Source organism: Gossypium hirsutum, chromosome A10 (assembly GCF_007990345.1).
Source record: "Gossypium hirsutum isolate 1008001.06 chromosome A10, Gossypium_hirsutum_v2.1, whole genome shotgun sequence".
NCBI lineage: Eukaryota > Viridiplantae > Streptophyta > Magnoliopsida > Malvales > Malvaceae > Gossypium > Gossypium hirsutum.
In genome coordinates, this window is record NC_053433.1 from 11721875 (window position 1) to 11740566 (window position 18692).

Genomic DNA, 18692 nt, shown 5'->3' on the forward strand with positions numbered 1-18692 from the left:
CTACCCTAACTTACTTACTTCTACCTCTGAGCTCTTACAATTCAGATAAAGTTCATTATAGCTGTCTTCCTGGAAACACCACTACAGGGGAGTGTTTTCTCCCCCACAAATTTAAACTTTAACTATATACCTCAAAAACTCGTGATGTCCAGGGCATATGTACAATCCATTTAATTTCCAAACCGACACTTTAATCGGATTGTTTCCATAAGGATACTTGGTATTAAGAGAAGAGGGTTATCGTGAAAAACTTGAATTTTGTACCTCTGTTGTTATCCAAGCAAGCTAATTCATTAAATTACATGTAGGTCTTTTAATTTGGGTGATGAGAACTATATTTTTTTATTATTTTCTAAATTTTAAACAGGTGGAATAGACTGTTTTGTTCAAAATGAGCTGATGAGTCAAAGTTGTTATCCATTACAACAGTTAAATTTATGAGACCAAAATTGGGCTTGTTTCTGTATCAACCCAATCTGAGTATCTGGCATTCAACAGAAGCATAAAGTTAAAAGAGCTTTGGATAAGGATTAGGCGCAAAGTGGGGATTTAGAAAAGAATTTTGATCCTGAAATGTAGATGTCTAACGTCATTTAACCTCGCTAGATATACCATTTTTGAAATCACAAGGGACAACGAGTTGGAGACGGTGTTCGAATCTCATTGCTATAGCGGGAATGTTGTATTAGAGTTATATGTCGATTTTTTCAAAGAGGACAAATATGCCCTGAGCTCGATTACACTGTGTCCTCCAAATTCCATGCCAAATCAAAAAGCAGAAATTTTGATCACACGATTGTGCAGTAGATTCACATCATTGCTACAAATTACCTACCAAGACACCTCGGAACCATCATCAATGACAATGCATTCATCGCTTTCACCACTTAATTGCAACTTCAAGGAATAGTCGAGCGTATTTGGTTATTGAGCGTACGACTCACCTACACGACGTTTTATCAGTTCTTTTGATTTCAACTTTGGCATGTCGATGTTTAACACCAGTAACACGCATACTGGTACGCCATCAAGTTACTGGGGTAGGCCAAACATAAGTGATTTTGGGATTGACATTAGATTTAGAAGAATGAATGATATACTCCTGACAACCTCAACAAATAAGGGTACATCCAACCCTAGACTTGTAATCGAGGTTGATAACAAAGAGGGACAAGAGAATGAAGAGGGGTTTGAAACTAATAACGACCTAATAGAGGAGCTTGGACTAGATGGTGCGAAAAGTACAATAATTTTATAATCGAGTCTCATTCCTATTGAACTAAAAAAATTTAGTTCTGATGGTGAAGCTTTAGGCATTGCTCGATGGGATTACCTGGGTTTCACAACGTACGAACCCTTACCCCACATGCACACTATCAATCTTGCTACTGAAGGTGGTTTAGAATTCCAAAACCTCCTTCATAGAAAACTAGGGCAAGCGAATTCGACAACAAATTTCAACGACTCAGAGGTTGGGATAGAGTATAACTTAAAAGATGGTTTTGTAGCTGCAATTAAGCAGTATAACATTCAACTTGGCATCAACTTCACTGTTACATGCTCTCGATTTGAGAAACATGAGTAAAAGTGCGCAAGTGTGGAACAGGATGTCCATGGAAAATCATTACATCTATGAGGAAAGAGTCAGAATTCTGGATGATCAAGAAGTTTACTGCTCCATATACATATGTTGTAGCCAGTATGTATCATGGTTAACAACACCAACTCAAATTCTAACCTCTTTTTTTTTTACATTGTATTACATATGGTGACCCGATTTATTTTTTTTAGGCATGCTGAAATGTCATCCGAAATTGGATTCAGACATGATATCTAACTTTATATTACCCATGGTCAAAGCAAGTCTTAGGATTTCGGTTCAAATTTTGATCGCACACATCTATTACGAGTTCGATACACAATGTCTTACCACAAGGCATGGTTGGAAAAACAAAAGGCGTTGGAGAATATGTATAACGGGTGGGAGAAATCCTACAATAGATTATGACAATGGTGTCAGGTGCTGGAGCTGTATGTACTAGGTTCCATAACAAAGCTTGCATATTACGACGATCGCTTGGTCCTTAGAAAAAGACTTTTCTATCATTTTTTGGTACTATAAGCCACTTGTCCAAATTGACGGCACATTCATGTCCAAAAGATACGACCATAGATTATTGTTAGCTATTGCACAGGATGGTAATAGAAAATCCTGCCAATAGTTTTTGCAATAATGCTCGAAGAATACGAAGATGACTGAGATTTCTTTTTAACTAACTTGAGAAGGCATGTTGTGTTGCAACTCGATGTATACATCATTTCCAATAAGGGCATTAAAATACAGGTTGCATTTGATCGATGTTCAAGCCTATGGGATCATGCATACCATAGGTACTATTTACATCATATAGGTTCCAACTACATAAGTGATACCATAAGGATGTGGAGCGGTGACATGTCATTAACATGGATACGTTGTGTATAGTATTTCTTTCTTGTATAACAGCTTGACATATACATTTAGGTCGCGTTTCTTGAATATAATATTGATTTTCATTGAAAAGGTATGAACTCATCCAACATTAATTCCATGAAATATTGGAAAGAGTACGAGCTATAAAATAACTGGGTGCGACGTACCTCAATGGGATACCTACAGAACAGTGGACGTAATTGTATGATAGAGGACTACAATACGGGCACATGATAATGAACCAAGCGAAATACATTAATTTTGTACTAAAGGGGACGTATCATTTGTCGGTAACTTTGGTGGTCAAGAAAACGTATTTCCAATTAGCAGCCTTGTTTCCAAAGCGGGCTAAGACATGCGAGATAGATAAAGGACGGTCACATTTGGTGCGAGTCGGAGTTGAAAGATATTAGAGAAAATGTAGAAAGAGCAAACTCAATGTCTTCAGTGTGTCACTAGTGACCAAATCTAATATTATGGGTTACGTAGCCCTATAGACCCGACCAAGGAGTTATCGAGGGAGCATACCACATAGACCTGAGACAAATGACTTGCGGCTATGGAAGATTTCAAGCACTGGGTTATCCATGCACACATACAGTTACAACATATGCCTTGGCACGTTTAGATTGCACAACCTACCTTGAAAAATTTTACAAATTAGAATGCATATATAATGTTTGGAAATTTTAATTCCCACATGTCTCGGATGAAAGCAGATGACTCCTTACCTCGTATGCTCCTTTCGAGTTGGTATTGTATAAGAACTTGTAGTGCAATCCAAAAGGTTTACCAAACTCAACTTGGATGAGAGGCAATATGGATATTGAGGAGTCGAGAGGCACATCGAGATTATGCGGTTACTGTAAAAACCCAGAGCATACGAAGCCAACATGTCTACACTTGTCGGAAACATCGAGAAGAAGAGCTAATTAAAACATTAACTTATTTATTGGAAAACACTAACTTATTCATTTTTTTCATTAAATTTTCTATCAATTGTAAGTTAATATTAATTATTAAAGTAAGATATATTACAATACGAAATAAAAAATTTTTGATCTTTTATCGTACCTTATCAGCAAATATTTACTTTTTGAAAATATTGTAATTAACAAATGGACGAAGAAAAACTTAAATGAAAAAGTAACAGAAATGGAAAAAAATTATTTAAACTCACCATACGGTATGGTACAAAGGAAACCAATTTAATAAAGTTGTGAAAATTGAAAAAAAAAAGTGTACATTTGGGATGTAAAACAAAGTATACATTTGAGATGTAAAACAAACTATGTGATTTGGGAAAATTACAAATAATACAATCATCGGCGTCCTGAATGTGTGCCACAATTGGGTGGGAGTCGGACATGCCTAGGGTTCCATCGAACAATTTGGCGAAGCGGCTCCTCATCATCTTTATCTTTACGTACACTTCAATGTTGATCGCCATATTCATCTTATTCCCTCATGATTGACTGTGTCTGGGTCCTACTCGCCCATCGTTCATCCCCTCTATGTGAATTGGCGGTTGCGAGGATGGCCCACCTCGGTAGAAAAATGATGTTGTGAGTGTTTGCGACACTATTGGAAATGGACACCATGGTGTCGCATAACCCGATTGCATAGCAATTAATGTAGAAATTTTTAGCAAAGATGGGTACGTCGGTATTGCTGGCAGAATTGGCGTGTAATATGGTGCTATGAGTGACGGTCGTGCGAAATATACACATAGAGAAAGTGTTGATACAATGACAGATAGTGTGTGTTATGGAGTTTGTGTATAAGAAATAGGGTTAGGAGCAAAAAATATATATATGAACCATACTGACCAATAGGTTGCACGACAATCAGGTCCTCATGTAGTACTGGAGTAGATGTTGATCCCACCCTTATGAAATGTTCTCCCTACCTAGGATTGATGGGCCCTCGTCTTGGCCTCCTATGGTGATGTTTCCTACTCTTTTTTTTGCAGCCAACAGTAGATGCTACTTGCCGTTATGCATGAACCAATCCATGTATTCTGGAGATGTCGTTAACTCCTATATGAGAAATGATTCATGCGTTGGCAAGTAATCGTACATATGCTGCCAAATCTTGATATACTTTTTTGTGAAATATTGACCAATCTTCCTCGAGTCTCCCTTACAAGTCAATCTTGTGTAGGTCATCGAACTCCTCGAGTGACAAAGGAATACATTGAGTACACCCAAATTGTCACATCACTTGATTGAATTCATGCATCTCGACCATTGCAAAAACGATCAATGGCACTTTAACATTCTAGATGTTGTGATTGGCCAAAAATTTGACTAGGATGCATTCTTGAATTATTGGATTCGCATAAGGCATCCATACAAACTACGGTACAATTTTATATATTTTAGTACATGCCTAATATTTAATTTCAAATGTTGGAATTAATATTATGTAACTTTGAAATTCATAAACTAACATCTTTTTCGATTTGTTGATCTAAAGCTAGTCGGACATCCTCAAGATCAGTCGATATACCTGTGTGTTTTGCAAGATTGTTTCACCTATTCAAATAATATGTTATTTTAAAATTACCATAATGAAAAGTTATAACGATAATGATATTATCAAATTAATTTTACCATATTATGAGTGGAGATTCTTAAGGAGGTCCACTCTGGGGCATAAAAATGGTAGTCGATACTTGCCCACGATTGAAGAAGGAGCATGCAACCGTCGATTTTAACTTTTTTGTTCCGTTGCTCGACACATTTCTCAATACAATGTCGCCAGCATCGTTGATCCCCAACTAAGTCATCTCCCTTCCTTCAAGTCGGCTAGTAATAGTAGCCACTTTAAATGTACCAGATTTTGAGATTTATCTGGCATAAGTAGACCCCCGATCAACCTTAAGATGAATGTACGTGCGAATTTTTCTTTTCAACGTCACTTGCATAAGCTTCAATATTTTGGAAGTTGTCCTTCAACCATCCCATCTCGATTCGACTAACCCTAAACTTGTTCGACAGCTTCCCTAGTAGTTGTTTGCATGTTGCACTTGAACCGGCACTCACCACTAGCCCCGTAACAACTTCTCCATCAACTGATAGACTAAGTTGTAAAGTAAGTGTAAGTCCACACTCACCCCAAGGAAGATGAAATGTGTATGTCTCCAGTTTCCATCTTTCGACCAAAGCATTGATAAATGGGGGATCCAATTTAGTCCCCTCGAACATGCGAGTAATATATAGAAATCTTGCATCTCGCAAGTTTCAATAAATGACATCTGATGCACATTCGATTAAATTGTTTATGTACATGTCCAAAATCCGATCTTTGATTTGAGTATATAAACATAAAAAATTAAGAATGTTGACAGTATAATAATTGATTATTTAAAATTAAATAATTTAATAATTTTTTTTACCATTTGTAATTGAACATCAGAGATATGTTAGTCATCCAAAAGAATAATTCACTACAGGAAAATAGGGTTTTAGCGGCATTTTTAGCGGCATTTATTCAAAAAACGCCGCAAAAATTGTAAAACACAGAGCAATAACGGCGTTTTACCAAAAACGCCGCTAAAAACCACAGCATTGGCGACGCTTTTGGTAAAACGCCGCTAAAAACCAGAGCATTAGCGGCGCTTTTGGTAAAACGTCGCAAAACCCAGAGCATTAGCGGCGCTTTTGATAAAACGCCGCTAAAAACCAGAGCATTAACGGCGTTTTTGGTAAAACGCCGCTAAAAACCAGAGCATTAGCGGCGCTTTTGGTAAAACGCCGCTATAAACCAGAGCATTAGCGGCGCTTTTTGTAAAACGCCGCTAAAAGTCATATAACCCCTAAAATCTTAAACCCCAAAAATATCATAAACACTAATCTATAACCCTTAAAAGAGTAAACCCTAAAACCTTAAAAACCCTAAACACTAAATTATATCCCCTAAAACCCTAAACCCTCCCACCGCCAAGATTCACCCCTCCCACTAGCCTTCCTGTCAATATCCCGTAATCCCATCTCTCATTTTCCCCGTTTTTTCCCATTTCTATTGCCCACTTTTTCCTCATCCTAAATCCCTAAAGTATTATCACCCATTCCTGAATTCGACATCCCAAATCCCTAACGATTTTTCCCCGATTTGAAATCCCCAAGATTCACCCCTCCCACCGGCCTTCCAGTCAATACCCCGTAATTATTTTTGGTATATGACAAATTATTTTTTAATTTATATGTTAAATATTTTCTTACATAATTGTAAAAGAGATTGTATTAATTTTAAAATATTGAATTGATTAGCATTATAGTTTAGGGTTTACGGTATATGGTTAATGGTTTAATGTTTATGAGTTACTATTTTAAGGTTTAGGCCAAGATTATGGTTTAAGGGTTGGGGTTTAAGGTTTAGGTGTTAGGTGTTAGGTGTTAGGGGTTAGGAGTTAAGGGTTAAGTGTTCATGATTCAGGGTTTATGTTTTAGGATTTACGGTTTAGGGATTAGGAATTTAGGGTTTAAATTAATTAGTATTTTTTAATTTATATGATAAATATTTTATTATATAATTGTAAAAAAGAGTATTAATTTTAAAATATTGAGTTAATTATATTTATAGTTTAGAGTTTATGGTTTAAGACTTATGATTTAGGGTTTAGTTTTTAGTGTTTAGGGATAAATATGGGGATCATGGTGCAATTGTATATATGAATTTTAATTTAATCTAGTTCTTATAAATTATTAACACAATTATTGATATAACATCATTTTATATTTATATATTGCATACATAAATATTTATATTTATTCAATATAAAAATATATTAATGTATTTATTTTTTAAAATCTCTATGATTAAATCAAGAATAAAAAACTTAAAAATTTAATATTTAAAATTTAAAATTTTAGTCCATATTTCAGTTAAAAAGTTTAATATTCAAAATTTTAAAAAATCTAAAAAATGATAATCTCAACACAAAAATTTTGAAAGAAAAAAATAGAAAAAAATATGTTAAAAATAAAAAAATTAAAATTGAACAATAGTAAAAATTAAAGAATTACTGGCGTTTTTTTAAAAAACGCCACAAAAGGCCATTATTTTTTATAAAAAAAAAAAGCAAAATCCCGCTCATCCAATTTGTTTACCCGCTCATTAACCAAATCCCCAAATACTCCTTTTACTCTCAAAATTTGAATTCACCCACCATAGCTACTCCTTTTCTATCGATCTGTTAGGGTTTTGGAGAAACAAGTAGATATTGAAGAGAAGGAGAACGAGGAAGAAGAAGAAGAAGAAGAGGAAGAGAAGACGGGAGAGGAGGAAGAAGAAGAGAGTGAAGATGAAGGGACTAAAAAGGTCAAAGGTAATAGTAGAAAGGCAGCCAGAATAGGTGGGTCTCCTTTGCTGCTTGGTTAACTTCTTTCTGGTTGCATTGAGAATTTGGAATAGTCATGTAATCTAATGATTTTGATCCTAATAATAGCTCATTTTCGTTTTTTTAATTTGGGGTTCTTTTTATGAGAAACTATTTGCATGTTTGCTTCTTTCGATTATGTTACTGTTCTTTGGATGATCAAAATTCCTATCTGAAGAAATTTAGTCCAAATTTGTTTCTGTTTTTCTTTCTTAATAATGGGTTGTCAAATATGACGTTAATTTACACTTCATTTTTTTGGGTTTTTTAAAATAATTATTTGTTGGCTTAGTATTCATACAATAAAACTGGATAAAGCTGGTTTCATTTGTATCGATCAGTGTTTAAGTACTCACTACAGCATTCTCATCTGCTTATTTCCTCTATTGAGTTTATGTTTAAGTTGTTTTATCAACATTGCTATCGATACTGAAAGCTGAGGATGGCATTTTTCCCTGTTTTATGCATAATGTAAATAACATTTAATTCCGTTTTTTTTTTCTTTGATATTGACAAATCAGGTTAGTTGATGTTTGAGTATCTTTATTGCCATTGTATATGGGCCACTCTAGTTTCTTGAATTTGTTGTTTGCTGTCGGTGTGTGGTGTGCTGCATATATTACTGTCGCGGTTGTGGCGTCTTTGCGCATCTTCAATTCAATCTGTTCATTCTGAGTCAGTAAAGCAATTTGACTGGTTTGGAACGCTGTAATGGGATATGCACAACTGGTTATTGGTCCTGCAGGCAGTGGAAAGGTGTGCTAGTCTATCGATTATTCTGTTTAAGGCTTGAGATGGGGTCTATCTTCCCTGTATTTTCCAGTGTCTTTTGTAGAATGGGGAAATAAAATCATAGTTTGTTTTTGGTCTGCTTAGTAAATGAGTTTTTATTTACATCATGATGTATAATTGCGTCCTAAAGTGAGTATCCGTGTTTTTAGAGCCAGTCAACCTACTGCTTTAGTCTATGCCAGCATTGTGAAACCCTTGGATGGTCAATACATATTGTGAACCTTGATCCTGCTGCTGAAAATTTATGCCCTTATTTTTTAAGACCAACCAGTTCCATTGTATAAAATATTTTTTTTTATATTTAAAAAAAATACTAATCAGTATTTAAAATCATAATCAATTTGTTATTTTTGAATTACCTTAAAAAATTTCAATCTGTTGAATTTCTCTCTCTAGAAGACAAGCATTAATATAAAGCTAAAATCTTTCCCTTTCAGAAATTCCTTCCTTTTCGTACATTTCTCTTTCTAGTGATGAAGAAGAACTGAAATTGGAGAGAAACAAAACTGAGATTTGACCCCATTTCTCCTTTATTTCCAAACTCTCTTCTATATTTTCTTTACACCCTTTTACTCCACAAAAAGGGTCATTCACCTCTTAATAATCTCTCTAAAAGGTTAATCATATAGTTTTTCTTTCATTTCTCATGTTTTTGTTTCAGGGTTTTTTGTTTTTCATTTTATCTCATGTTTGTAAATTTCTGGGTTTTTTTTTCTTTTCTATTAGTTTCATATGATTTTGCATGTTAATTATCTTGATGGATAAAGGCTTGATCTTTTGTTGTAGCATGAGCTAATGTACTTATAATTTAGTTTTTGATCTGGATTTTATCTGATTATTGGTTTTTTCTGTTATAGTTGATCATTTATTTAGAATATTTACATCTATTTTTGCAATTCTACTGTTTGTTCACTCTTTTGATCTGATTAATGAGAATACTAGCTAAAGGAATGGCTTTAGATTGCACCATTTCAAATTGTATTGGCTACACTGTTCTTTAAAAATTATTTATTTTTAATATATATTGTTTTATACATGTCTATCAGGTGTCTGGTTTTAAAATTTTTATTTTATGAATGAAATAATTTTTATATTTATATTTGTTGTTATATGACATGGTATCATAATCTTTGCTTTTGGATGTTTTCAGGTAGCTCAATTTTGTGTTTAATAAGTGTTGAGGTTGTTGACTCAGACCTGGCACAATTGTCTATTGACAAAGTGACTGAAGTAGACAAATCATTTCTTCATGAAAATGGGAAACTGGATAAGGATCCAGTTTATAATAACCCCATTGAAGTTGATTCACATAGTGAGGAACCAGATAAGGAAGAAGAGAATGGTGCATTTGATCCCCACTTTCCGAAGGATGTGGTCAATGAGTGGCCTGCACCTAAGCAGATCTACTCTTTTCATTTTATTAGGTATCGCTTCTACGAAGATCCGGCTATAAAAGCCAAACTTGATCAGGTTGATAAAGAGATACGAAAGTGGAATAAAGCCAGGTTTAAGCTTACCGATGAATTAAAAGCAAAAAGAGTGAGTGAAAAGTTATTAATTTTAGTTAGATGTATAGCATGGTAGCCATTAATTGTCATACTTTTAAGATAATTATTAGGCCTATCATTATGTCATTAATTCTCATTCTTTTTAGTTTGCCTGACTGGAGATCATTAGGACTCATCTATACTGGAATTGGCGGTCCCTCATCTGCAAGTGAGATATAAATGTTATCTTTTTCTTTTTGTTATCACAAATTTCTATTATATTCATACTTGCTTGATGTAGAGTTTATAGGAATGTGAGGCTGCAGAAATTATGGTATATTTACTTAATAAAAATTGATTCAGTATAAATATTTATAATATTTAATTATAATGTTTTAATTCGTCGTTTTTATTAGTTTAATTTAAATATGTCTACTGCTATGAGATCTTATAGATGATGATTGAACCTTCACAGAAAAGGCAAAGATTGAAGCTCAAATCTTAGCTGCTGAAGCAGTAGCAAAAATGGGCAGAGGTTGAGCTGAAAAAGCAACGGGAAAGAGAAGAGAAGCTGCTGGAATTACATTACAAAAGGTTTTTATCTTTTTCTTGCGTTTTCTTTTTTGTCCTTATTATGTTTATATAGTGGAGGGTTTTAGAGGCTAGAACACTGTAATACCATATAGTATATACAAAATATGAAACAGACCATGCCATTATTTATTGAACAGGTAAAAAACCAATTATTTTTTTCCCTTTTTCTTAAATTAAAGACCATGCCATTAAGGTAAATGCATATTATTGTTAACTATTAATTATATTAACTATTTATTTTACATTAAATTAATGTTTAAACATAAAAAATAAAATAAGAAACAATCAAACCAACTGGTTTAACCTGTGGTCCAGTTTCTTTAACATTGGCATTTATGTCCTATAATGTCGAATTTCTACATTTATGTCTTTCATTTTGAATTTTTAGATGATAGTAGTGTCAATCAATTCTTTGTCCCTTGTTATGCTATTAGTTCCTTTGTTTTGCATTTTCTTTTTTTCTTTTTTTTTCCAAAGCCACTTGTCCCAATTGTCATGTTTTTTTATGCATTTCCTTAGCTATGGGGTTTTGCTTGGTAGTTATGCAGCTATTTATTGAAAGTTGAAACTCATGCCTGTTTTATGAATGCTTACATGCATGGCAAGCTGTTGTTAGCCTTTCTTTCTATTATGTTTGTTGCTTTGTATTAGCATTCTCTATGCTACTTGCCCTGCAAAGTTCCAAGTTTCCATTTTTATTAAAGATGGCAATCGGGTATTTGGAAATGTTAATTATCTGATCTTTGGCAATTTTGCCCAGTAGAATTAAGCTAATTTTATGGTTCTATCTTTAATTAATGCATGACTGAGCAATGCTTCCTTTACAGGTCACTTTCCTGTTTCTCTGTCATGGATGGATGTATTTATTGGAAAATGGGACAAAGTAACTTAATACAAAGAAATTTTACATTTGATTTTCTATGCCTTTTAGATCACCTCTAATTTTAAGATTGATTGCAAATGCCATTTTTCATTTTTTACAACTTTTTCTGACCAACAATTTATTTGTTACATATATGTTTTATTTTATTTTAATCGTTAATTGTATGTCACTAATGCTTATTTGTTATAATTTTTTACATAAATGTTTTTTTTTTTACTCGAGGCTAAGAAGTTAGCATCACAATATCAAAAGGAAGCGGACAAATGCAATTCGGGTATGGACACGTGCGAAGAAGTAAGGGAGAAAGCTGAAGAAGCACTATCGGCTCAAATGAAATTAACAGCAATTTGGGAAATAAGAGCTCGTCAGAAAGGGTGGAGAGAAAAGGTCGCCAAATCTAATGCATTTCCTTATTTCATTTAAGTAACTTCATTATAATGTCTTATTTTATTGATATTTTTATATTTAATCTAGTTTTTATTATTTATTTTAGTTTTGATTCTAAATTTTTATTTTTATTTTAATATTTAAGATAACTTGAGTTCTAACTTTTGGATTTTAATTGTGTTATTAATTTATTATTTTAAATTCTAAATTTAAATTCATTAATTTTTATATTTAGTTTTAAAGTTAAAATTTTATATCATTCAATATTTTGATAATGAATTTTAAATTTTTTATATTTTTCACGACTTTTATAACATTTTATAATTTTTTTTTGAATTTCATGGCCTTTAGCGGCATTTGTAGGAAAAGTGCCGCTAAAGGTCATGATCTTTAGTGGCGTTTGTGGGAAAAGCGTTGCCAAAGGTCATGATTTTTAGCGGCATTTGTGGGAAAAGTGCTGCTAAAGGTCATGATCTTTAGCGGCATTTGTGGGAAAAGCGTCACTAAAGGCCATTATCTTTAGCGGCGTTTTTGGTAAAAGCGCCGCTAAAGATTTTTCAAATAAACGCCGCAAACTTTAGCAGCGGCGGAAATAGAGGCGTTTTTAGCGGCGCTTGGAAAAACACCGGAAATAGTTTTAGTGGCACTTAGAAGCGCTGCTAAAGGTCTAAAAAAACACCACTAAAAGTCAGTTTTACTGTAGTGATTTGATTTGTCATTTTAAAAATTATAAGGAATAAAATAAAATTGAAAAGAATAAGATTGAGAGAAAGATTTAAAAATATAATTGAGAATTGAGGATTGAGAATTAAGTACTGAGTTGAAAAGAATGAAGTTTGAAGGGGTTTATATAGGAAAAGTTACGGCTATTGGAGCTCTTGTAGTTGTTGAAAAAGTTACTGTTGAAAGGAAAATGCATCTTACAAGGCATATTTTCACTGATGTGGCGGTGAAAACATGTCTTATAGGACTCATTTTTATTCTCTCCTAAAAGCACGTTTTATCAGACGCGTTTTCACTGCCACATCAGTGAAAACGCGCCCTGTAGGACACATTTTTTTTTCTCTCTTAAAAACAACGTGGATTGGTAATAATATTAATGCTTTATTACTTATATTTTATATCATTATTTCACATGCATTCATATATTAAATGTCACACTTTATAATTGTTACAATTTTTTTAATATTAATGTCTCGTTTGATTAGTTGTGTAATAATATGAGAAAAAAACTTATTTGTTATATATGTATTATAGTAATTTGACATAAAATAATAAAAAATTAGTACAATTTTAAAATTAAAATTAAAAAAAAGTAAAATCTCTTATAAAAAATAACAAATAAGTCTACTTCCAAATAAGCAAAAAAAATTTTAATTTATTTGCTAAAAAATAAATAATAAAATTGCTAAATATTAAAATATACATAAATAATAATAATTCAACCAAACATAGTATAATTGTTTTAAAACTATTGCATAGTTATTTTCTTTTTTAAAGCACTTTTTAATATCCGTATATTTTAATTATGTGTTCTATTTTTAAAATGTAAAAAGTAAAAATATTTTTATATATATTGTTTAAGATGGAACTAAATTTCTCAAACTTCTAATTAATTAAATTGGAACAACATTATGCTTTGAAAATCAATAATAATATCAATTAAGTTAATACTTAGATAATAAATAATTTTATTTTCAATATATGTAACTATTAAGGGGAGTTGAGTTTTGGACCTTCAATAGAAGGTATTATCTCACTCGGGGTTTTGGACTTTACTTGGAGAGCGCTTCGGTTGATAGTTAATACAGATACGATTTGCAAGCTCATTGAAAAGGTGTCAGTATAGTTATGAAAAGTGCACTTGGTTGGTATAGGGTATGCTAAGGTAAGACATATGAGACGTTGATTGATGGTTCAATCCTCGCATAAACACTTTCTATAATTAATTTCTAATATTTTTGACATATTTCATGTAAGTTTGCCGTTCGTATCTACACCAATCATCAACCGATACACTTTCCTGAATAGAAAATAAAACCTCCTAATAAGACAACTTTAGGTTGAAGGTTTGAGTCCGAACTCCCTAAACCGTAAATCATATATCATTTTATTAGCTGCATTCATTACATCAAAGACTGCACTCATCAAATCAAATATCTCTTTTTCGTAAAAAAATAATTTTATTAGTTGCAGAAGAAAGTAGAGCTAGAAATGTTTCAAAACAAATAAGAAATAAACAAGTTAATAGTAGATTAATTCAATTAATGAAATTTAGAAAATATAAAATATAAAATTAATCAAATTATTTATATAACTATTTTAAATTAACTTTAAATTATTTTAAAAAAATTACTTGCATTTTTTATCAACAAGAAATTTATTTCCTAAATGTTTTAAAAAAGGGGTATTTATTATTGACTGTATTTCTACATGGTGTAAAACATACAACAACCGGAAGCAATTAGAAAACAGTACTAAAAACCCATATTCCACATGATACATTTAAAGCAGTAAAAGAGATAAACAGGAAGGAAACATGGTTGGTATTCATTTTCCACAAAAAAAAAATAAATAAATAAAAGAAAAAGATTTTACTTTAATTTCCAGCTTGCTTCAAGCTTATGCTTTTTCAAGTCAAGAAAGGGAAAGACAGGTGCCCAACATTGCCTTACCTGCTCCAGCTGCTTCTTGGACTGAACCAAAACAAGGGTCATTAATGTCTCTTTCTCCTGCTTTGGCTCATCTTTCTTTACCCTCTTCATCAACCATCAAAGCTTATTTGAAAGCTCTTCTTATGGATATCTAACCCTGTTTGTAAGTTATAATTTTTCACAGTGAAAACCCCATCATTTGACAACTTAATATGCTCTTTACATTTCCAGTTTATTTCCAGAATGGTTGGATAATTTGCACGGTGAAATAAATCAAGCTTGTAGTTGGACACTCCTTTGGTATTTAGACAGTTTAGCTTGCTTTCTCTTCAAACTTTCTTGTATTTGTTTACAGAATTGAAGACTTCATGCAACTAGGCAGAAAAACTGTTTTCTCACTGTTACAATTCTATCTTGTGGGATATATAACCAAAAACCTAAAGAAACTTTTTTTTCTTCCCTTTTTTGGTTAGTTTTTGGTAGATTTTTTCCTTTAACTCTAACCAGTCTTTCTTGTAGCTTGAGCAAAAGCTTCAACTTTTTAGAATCTTTGCCTGATATTTTGAATACTACATAGCAAACTTGACGCTGATCAACTTGTATTTACAGGAATTATGGGTTTGTTCAAAGTTAGAACCTTGTGTTTCGGTCTACTTTTGGCCTTCAAAATCTGTATTGCTGCAGATCAACTTGTTGGCCGGTTATATCCAGGATTCCAAGCATCTCAGATGCAATGGGTGGAACATGATGGCAGGTTCCTCTTATCCAAAAATAAAATATTTGGTTTTGGCTTCTATACTGCCTTGGATGCTCAAAGTTTTGTCTTGGTGGTCATTCATCTTCAAGCTTCCCAAGTTGTTTGGACTGCTAATAGAGGAGGCTTGTTGGTAGAAAAATCTGATAAGTTTGTATTTGATAGCAATGGAAATGTATACTTGGAAAGAGGAGATAGGTTTGCTTGGGCCACAAACACTACCGGAGAAAGGGCGACATCTCTGGAATTGCTGGATTCAGGTAACTTGGTACTTCTTGGGGACAATGGAAGAACTCTTTGGCAGAGTTTTAGCCATCCCACTGATACCCTTTTATCTGGCCAGGATTTTGTGGAAGGAATGAGACTCAAAAGTTTTCCCCGAAGGAAAAAGAGTGATTATCTTGAATTTGAGTCTGGGGATTTGGTCTTATACACAGGGTTTCAGATTCCGCAAACTTATTGGTCTTTGTTACACGAAATCAAGACAACCGGTAAGAATTTTACTGGCACAGTTTATTCTGCAGTTTTAGTATTCAACTCATGGAACTTTTATGATCACAATAAAGTGTTGATATGGCAGTTCAACTTCTCTCAGAATTCTGATATGAATGTCACATGGGCTGCCAAATTAGGATCAGATGGAGCAATTGTGTTCTATAATCTTCATCAGGGAAGAAGAGTAATTGCTGAGGCAAAAAAGATACCCCAAAACCCCTGCAACATTCCCGAGACTTGTCCCCCATTTATGGTGTGCTATTTTGACACTGTGTGTCAATGTCCTAAACAACTTCTTGCGCAAAACGATTGCAGTCCACCAATAACCTCCACCTGTAATTCAGCAGATCTACTCTATGTTGGTGAGATGCTCGATTATTCTGTGCTTGAGTTTGTCAAACCCTATATGAACGCCGACATAAATGCTTGCAAGAAAGCTTGCATGGGAACGTGCTCTTGTTCTGCATTATTCTTTGAAAACAGCACAGGGAATTGCTTTTTGTTTGATCAAATTGGAGGTCTGAAGCGTGCTGAGGTGGGTTCTAGTGGTTTTGTTTCATTTTTGAAGGTCTCAAGGAATGAAAGTGGCTGGCAAAATCATGCTAAAGGAAGCACAAATGAAGCTAAGCATATTATATTTCTTGTGATAATAGTAACAGCAACGATTCTGGTTATTGCTGGTCTACTTTATGTAGGATTCTATTATTACCGGAGACAGAAGAGATTGCTTGAATATCCTACAGAAAACTCGGAGGACGATACTTTCCTGGACAGTTTTTCAGGGATGCCTGTTCGTTACACTTATCGTGAACTTTGTAAGGCAACTAAAAACTTCTCTATAAAGGTTGGCCAAGGAGGATTTGGCTCAGTCTACCAAGGTGAGATGCCAGATGGCACCCAATTGGCTGTTAAAAAATTGGAGAGCATAGGACAAGGAAAGAAGGAGTTCAGAGCTGAAGTTAGAATCATTGGAAGTATCCATCATGTGCACCTGGTCAAGCTCAAAGGTTTCTGCTCTGAGGGTGTTCATCGGCTTCTTGTCTACGAGTTCATGGGCAAAAGATCTCTAGATAAATGGATATTCAAGAACAAAGAAGAAAGTAGCATTTTGGATTGGAATACAAGATTCAATATTGCAATGGGTACAGCAAAGGGATTGGCTTATCTGCACGAGGAATGTGAATTCAAGATTGTGCACTGTGACATAAAACCTGAAAATGTTCTTCTTGATGATAATTTCAATGCCAAAGTTTCAGATTTTGGCATGGCTAAGCTTATGAGCCGTGAAGAAAGCCTGGTATACACAACCCTGAGAGGTACAAGGGGATACCTTGCACCAGAATGGATTACCAACAACCCTATATCAGAGAAAAGTGATGTATACAGCTATGGTATGGTCTTGCTTGAGATAATTGGGGGTAGGAAGAGTTATGATCCGGGAGAAATTCCCGAGAAAGCTCATTTACCTTCTTTTGCCTTCAAGATGTTGGAAGAAGGAAATCTGAAAGAAATCCTTGACCCTAAGCTAGTCATTAATGAAAATGATGAAAGCATTGTTTCTGCTATAAAAGTAGCGCTTTGGTGCATACAAGAAGAAATGCGTTTAAGACCACCAATGACTAAAGTGGTTCAGATGCTTGAAGGTCTGTGTGATGTACCTCAGCCCCCAATGTCTTTGGGCCCAGGTGCTAGGGCTTACTCAGGCTTCCTTAGATGGAGCAGTAACGAGGGTACATCGTCAGGACTAACAGAGTACAATAGTGATGCACTGTTGTCTGACATTAGACTATCAGGTCCAAGGTGATTCAAGCCATTTGTAATGGGACATGTATCTACGAAGTACAAAGATTTGTAAGCGTAAATTTTTGCAGTATGCATGGTTTATATGATTTCATATATGGTGTAAAAGTTCTCACCAGTATGTCCAGGTTTCTATGATTTTTGGCTCCAGTTCATCAATTAGTGGCCTTTAAATGGCACATTTTTGTAGTTAAAGCTAGTCATTGGTTGTGTGTTCGTCTTTATAACCTTGTTTACATTAAGTAAAGATCCAGCCAACTGATGAGATACGTGTAAAGATTGAATGGGGCATCCTGGTGTAGTACAGGAAAATGAAATATTTAGGGTATGAAAAGCCTATGATTCAGTTCCCTTCTGTCTCAAGTTTTAATGCAAAATAAGTAAAGGAGGTTGCAGCTGAAAAAGCATCCAGGATGAAGGTGATATCCAACCAACTCCTGTTTTTGTCATAAGCAGGTTACTTTTCTCCCAAGAAAGAGTTTTGATCGGACCCCACTTACCTGCCCTCGAGAGGGGGGGGGGGGAACCAATTCTACTAGATATCATGTGAGACGATGTAAATCAATAATGGCCATCTCAGAAGAATCTACATCATTTATTTATTAAGCATGTTTATGTTATGGTTTTGATGGATTGAGCGGACAGCTATATGGCCTTACGTCTCTTTCTGTTTTGAAAAGTATGAAGTTACAGTAATAGACATAAAGTAGGTAATGGTATTCAACATTAAGTCCAAATTGTGGGGCTATTTTATCAATTTAACCTAAAAAGTTTCGATATTTATAAAAATGACTCAAGTTTAAAAACAATCATTAAAATTACCTGAAATGAACATTAAATTAGGGTTTTGAAAACACAATGGCCGGCACTACCTAGTATTTTGGCTCCATGATTATCTAATGATTGTGTTAGACTTTAAAAAATTAATTTTTTTTTACTTTGGTAACCCAATGGCCTGCACCAGGGTTTTTTTTTAAATCGTATCATACT

General features: G+C 33.8%; 2 protein-coding genes across 5 annotated transcripts in view; both read left to right on the forward strand.

Moving 5' to 3' along the window:
• The window catches only part of LOC107895671 (proton pump-interactor BIP103), a 51082-nt gene extending 39291 nt beyond the window's left edge, over positions 1-11791 (forward strand). Inside the window, exons 3-6 of the mRNA XM_016820913.2 lie at positions 7652-7832; positions 9799-10187; positions 10326-10364; positions 10611-11791. Coding sequence (XP_016676402.2) covers positions 7652-7832; positions 9799-10187; positions 10326-10364; positions 10611-10640 — 639 coding nt within the window. The 3' untranslated portion in view covers positions 10641-11791. The remainder of the gene's footprint in view (positions 1-7651; positions 7833-9798; positions 10188-10325; positions 10365-10610) is intronic.
• Positions 11792-14556: 2765 nt separating this feature from the next.
• On the forward strand, positions 14557-17891 carry LOC107897170 (G-type lectin S-receptor-like serine/threonine-protein kinase SD2-5). 4 transcript variants are annotated; one of them, XM_041078728.1, is made up of 3 exons: positions 14559-14953; positions 15263-15667; positions 15751-17891. In XM_041078728.1, the coding sequence occupies exons 2-3, from the start codon at positions 15575-15577 to the stop codon at positions 17704-17706; spliced, it is 2049 nt and encodes a 682-aa protein (XP_040934662.1). In that variant the 5' UTR covers positions 14559-14953; positions 15263-15574; the 3' UTR covers positions 17707-17891. The 4 variants fall into 4 exon arrangements, with proteins under 4 accessions (XP_016678013.1, XP_040934662.1, XP_016678014.1 ...); XM_016822525.2 differs by having other exon boundaries at positions 14559-14816; XM_016822524.2 differs by having other exon boundaries at positions 14557-14953; positions 15263-17891.
• Positions 17892-18692: the final 801 nt, after the last annotated feature.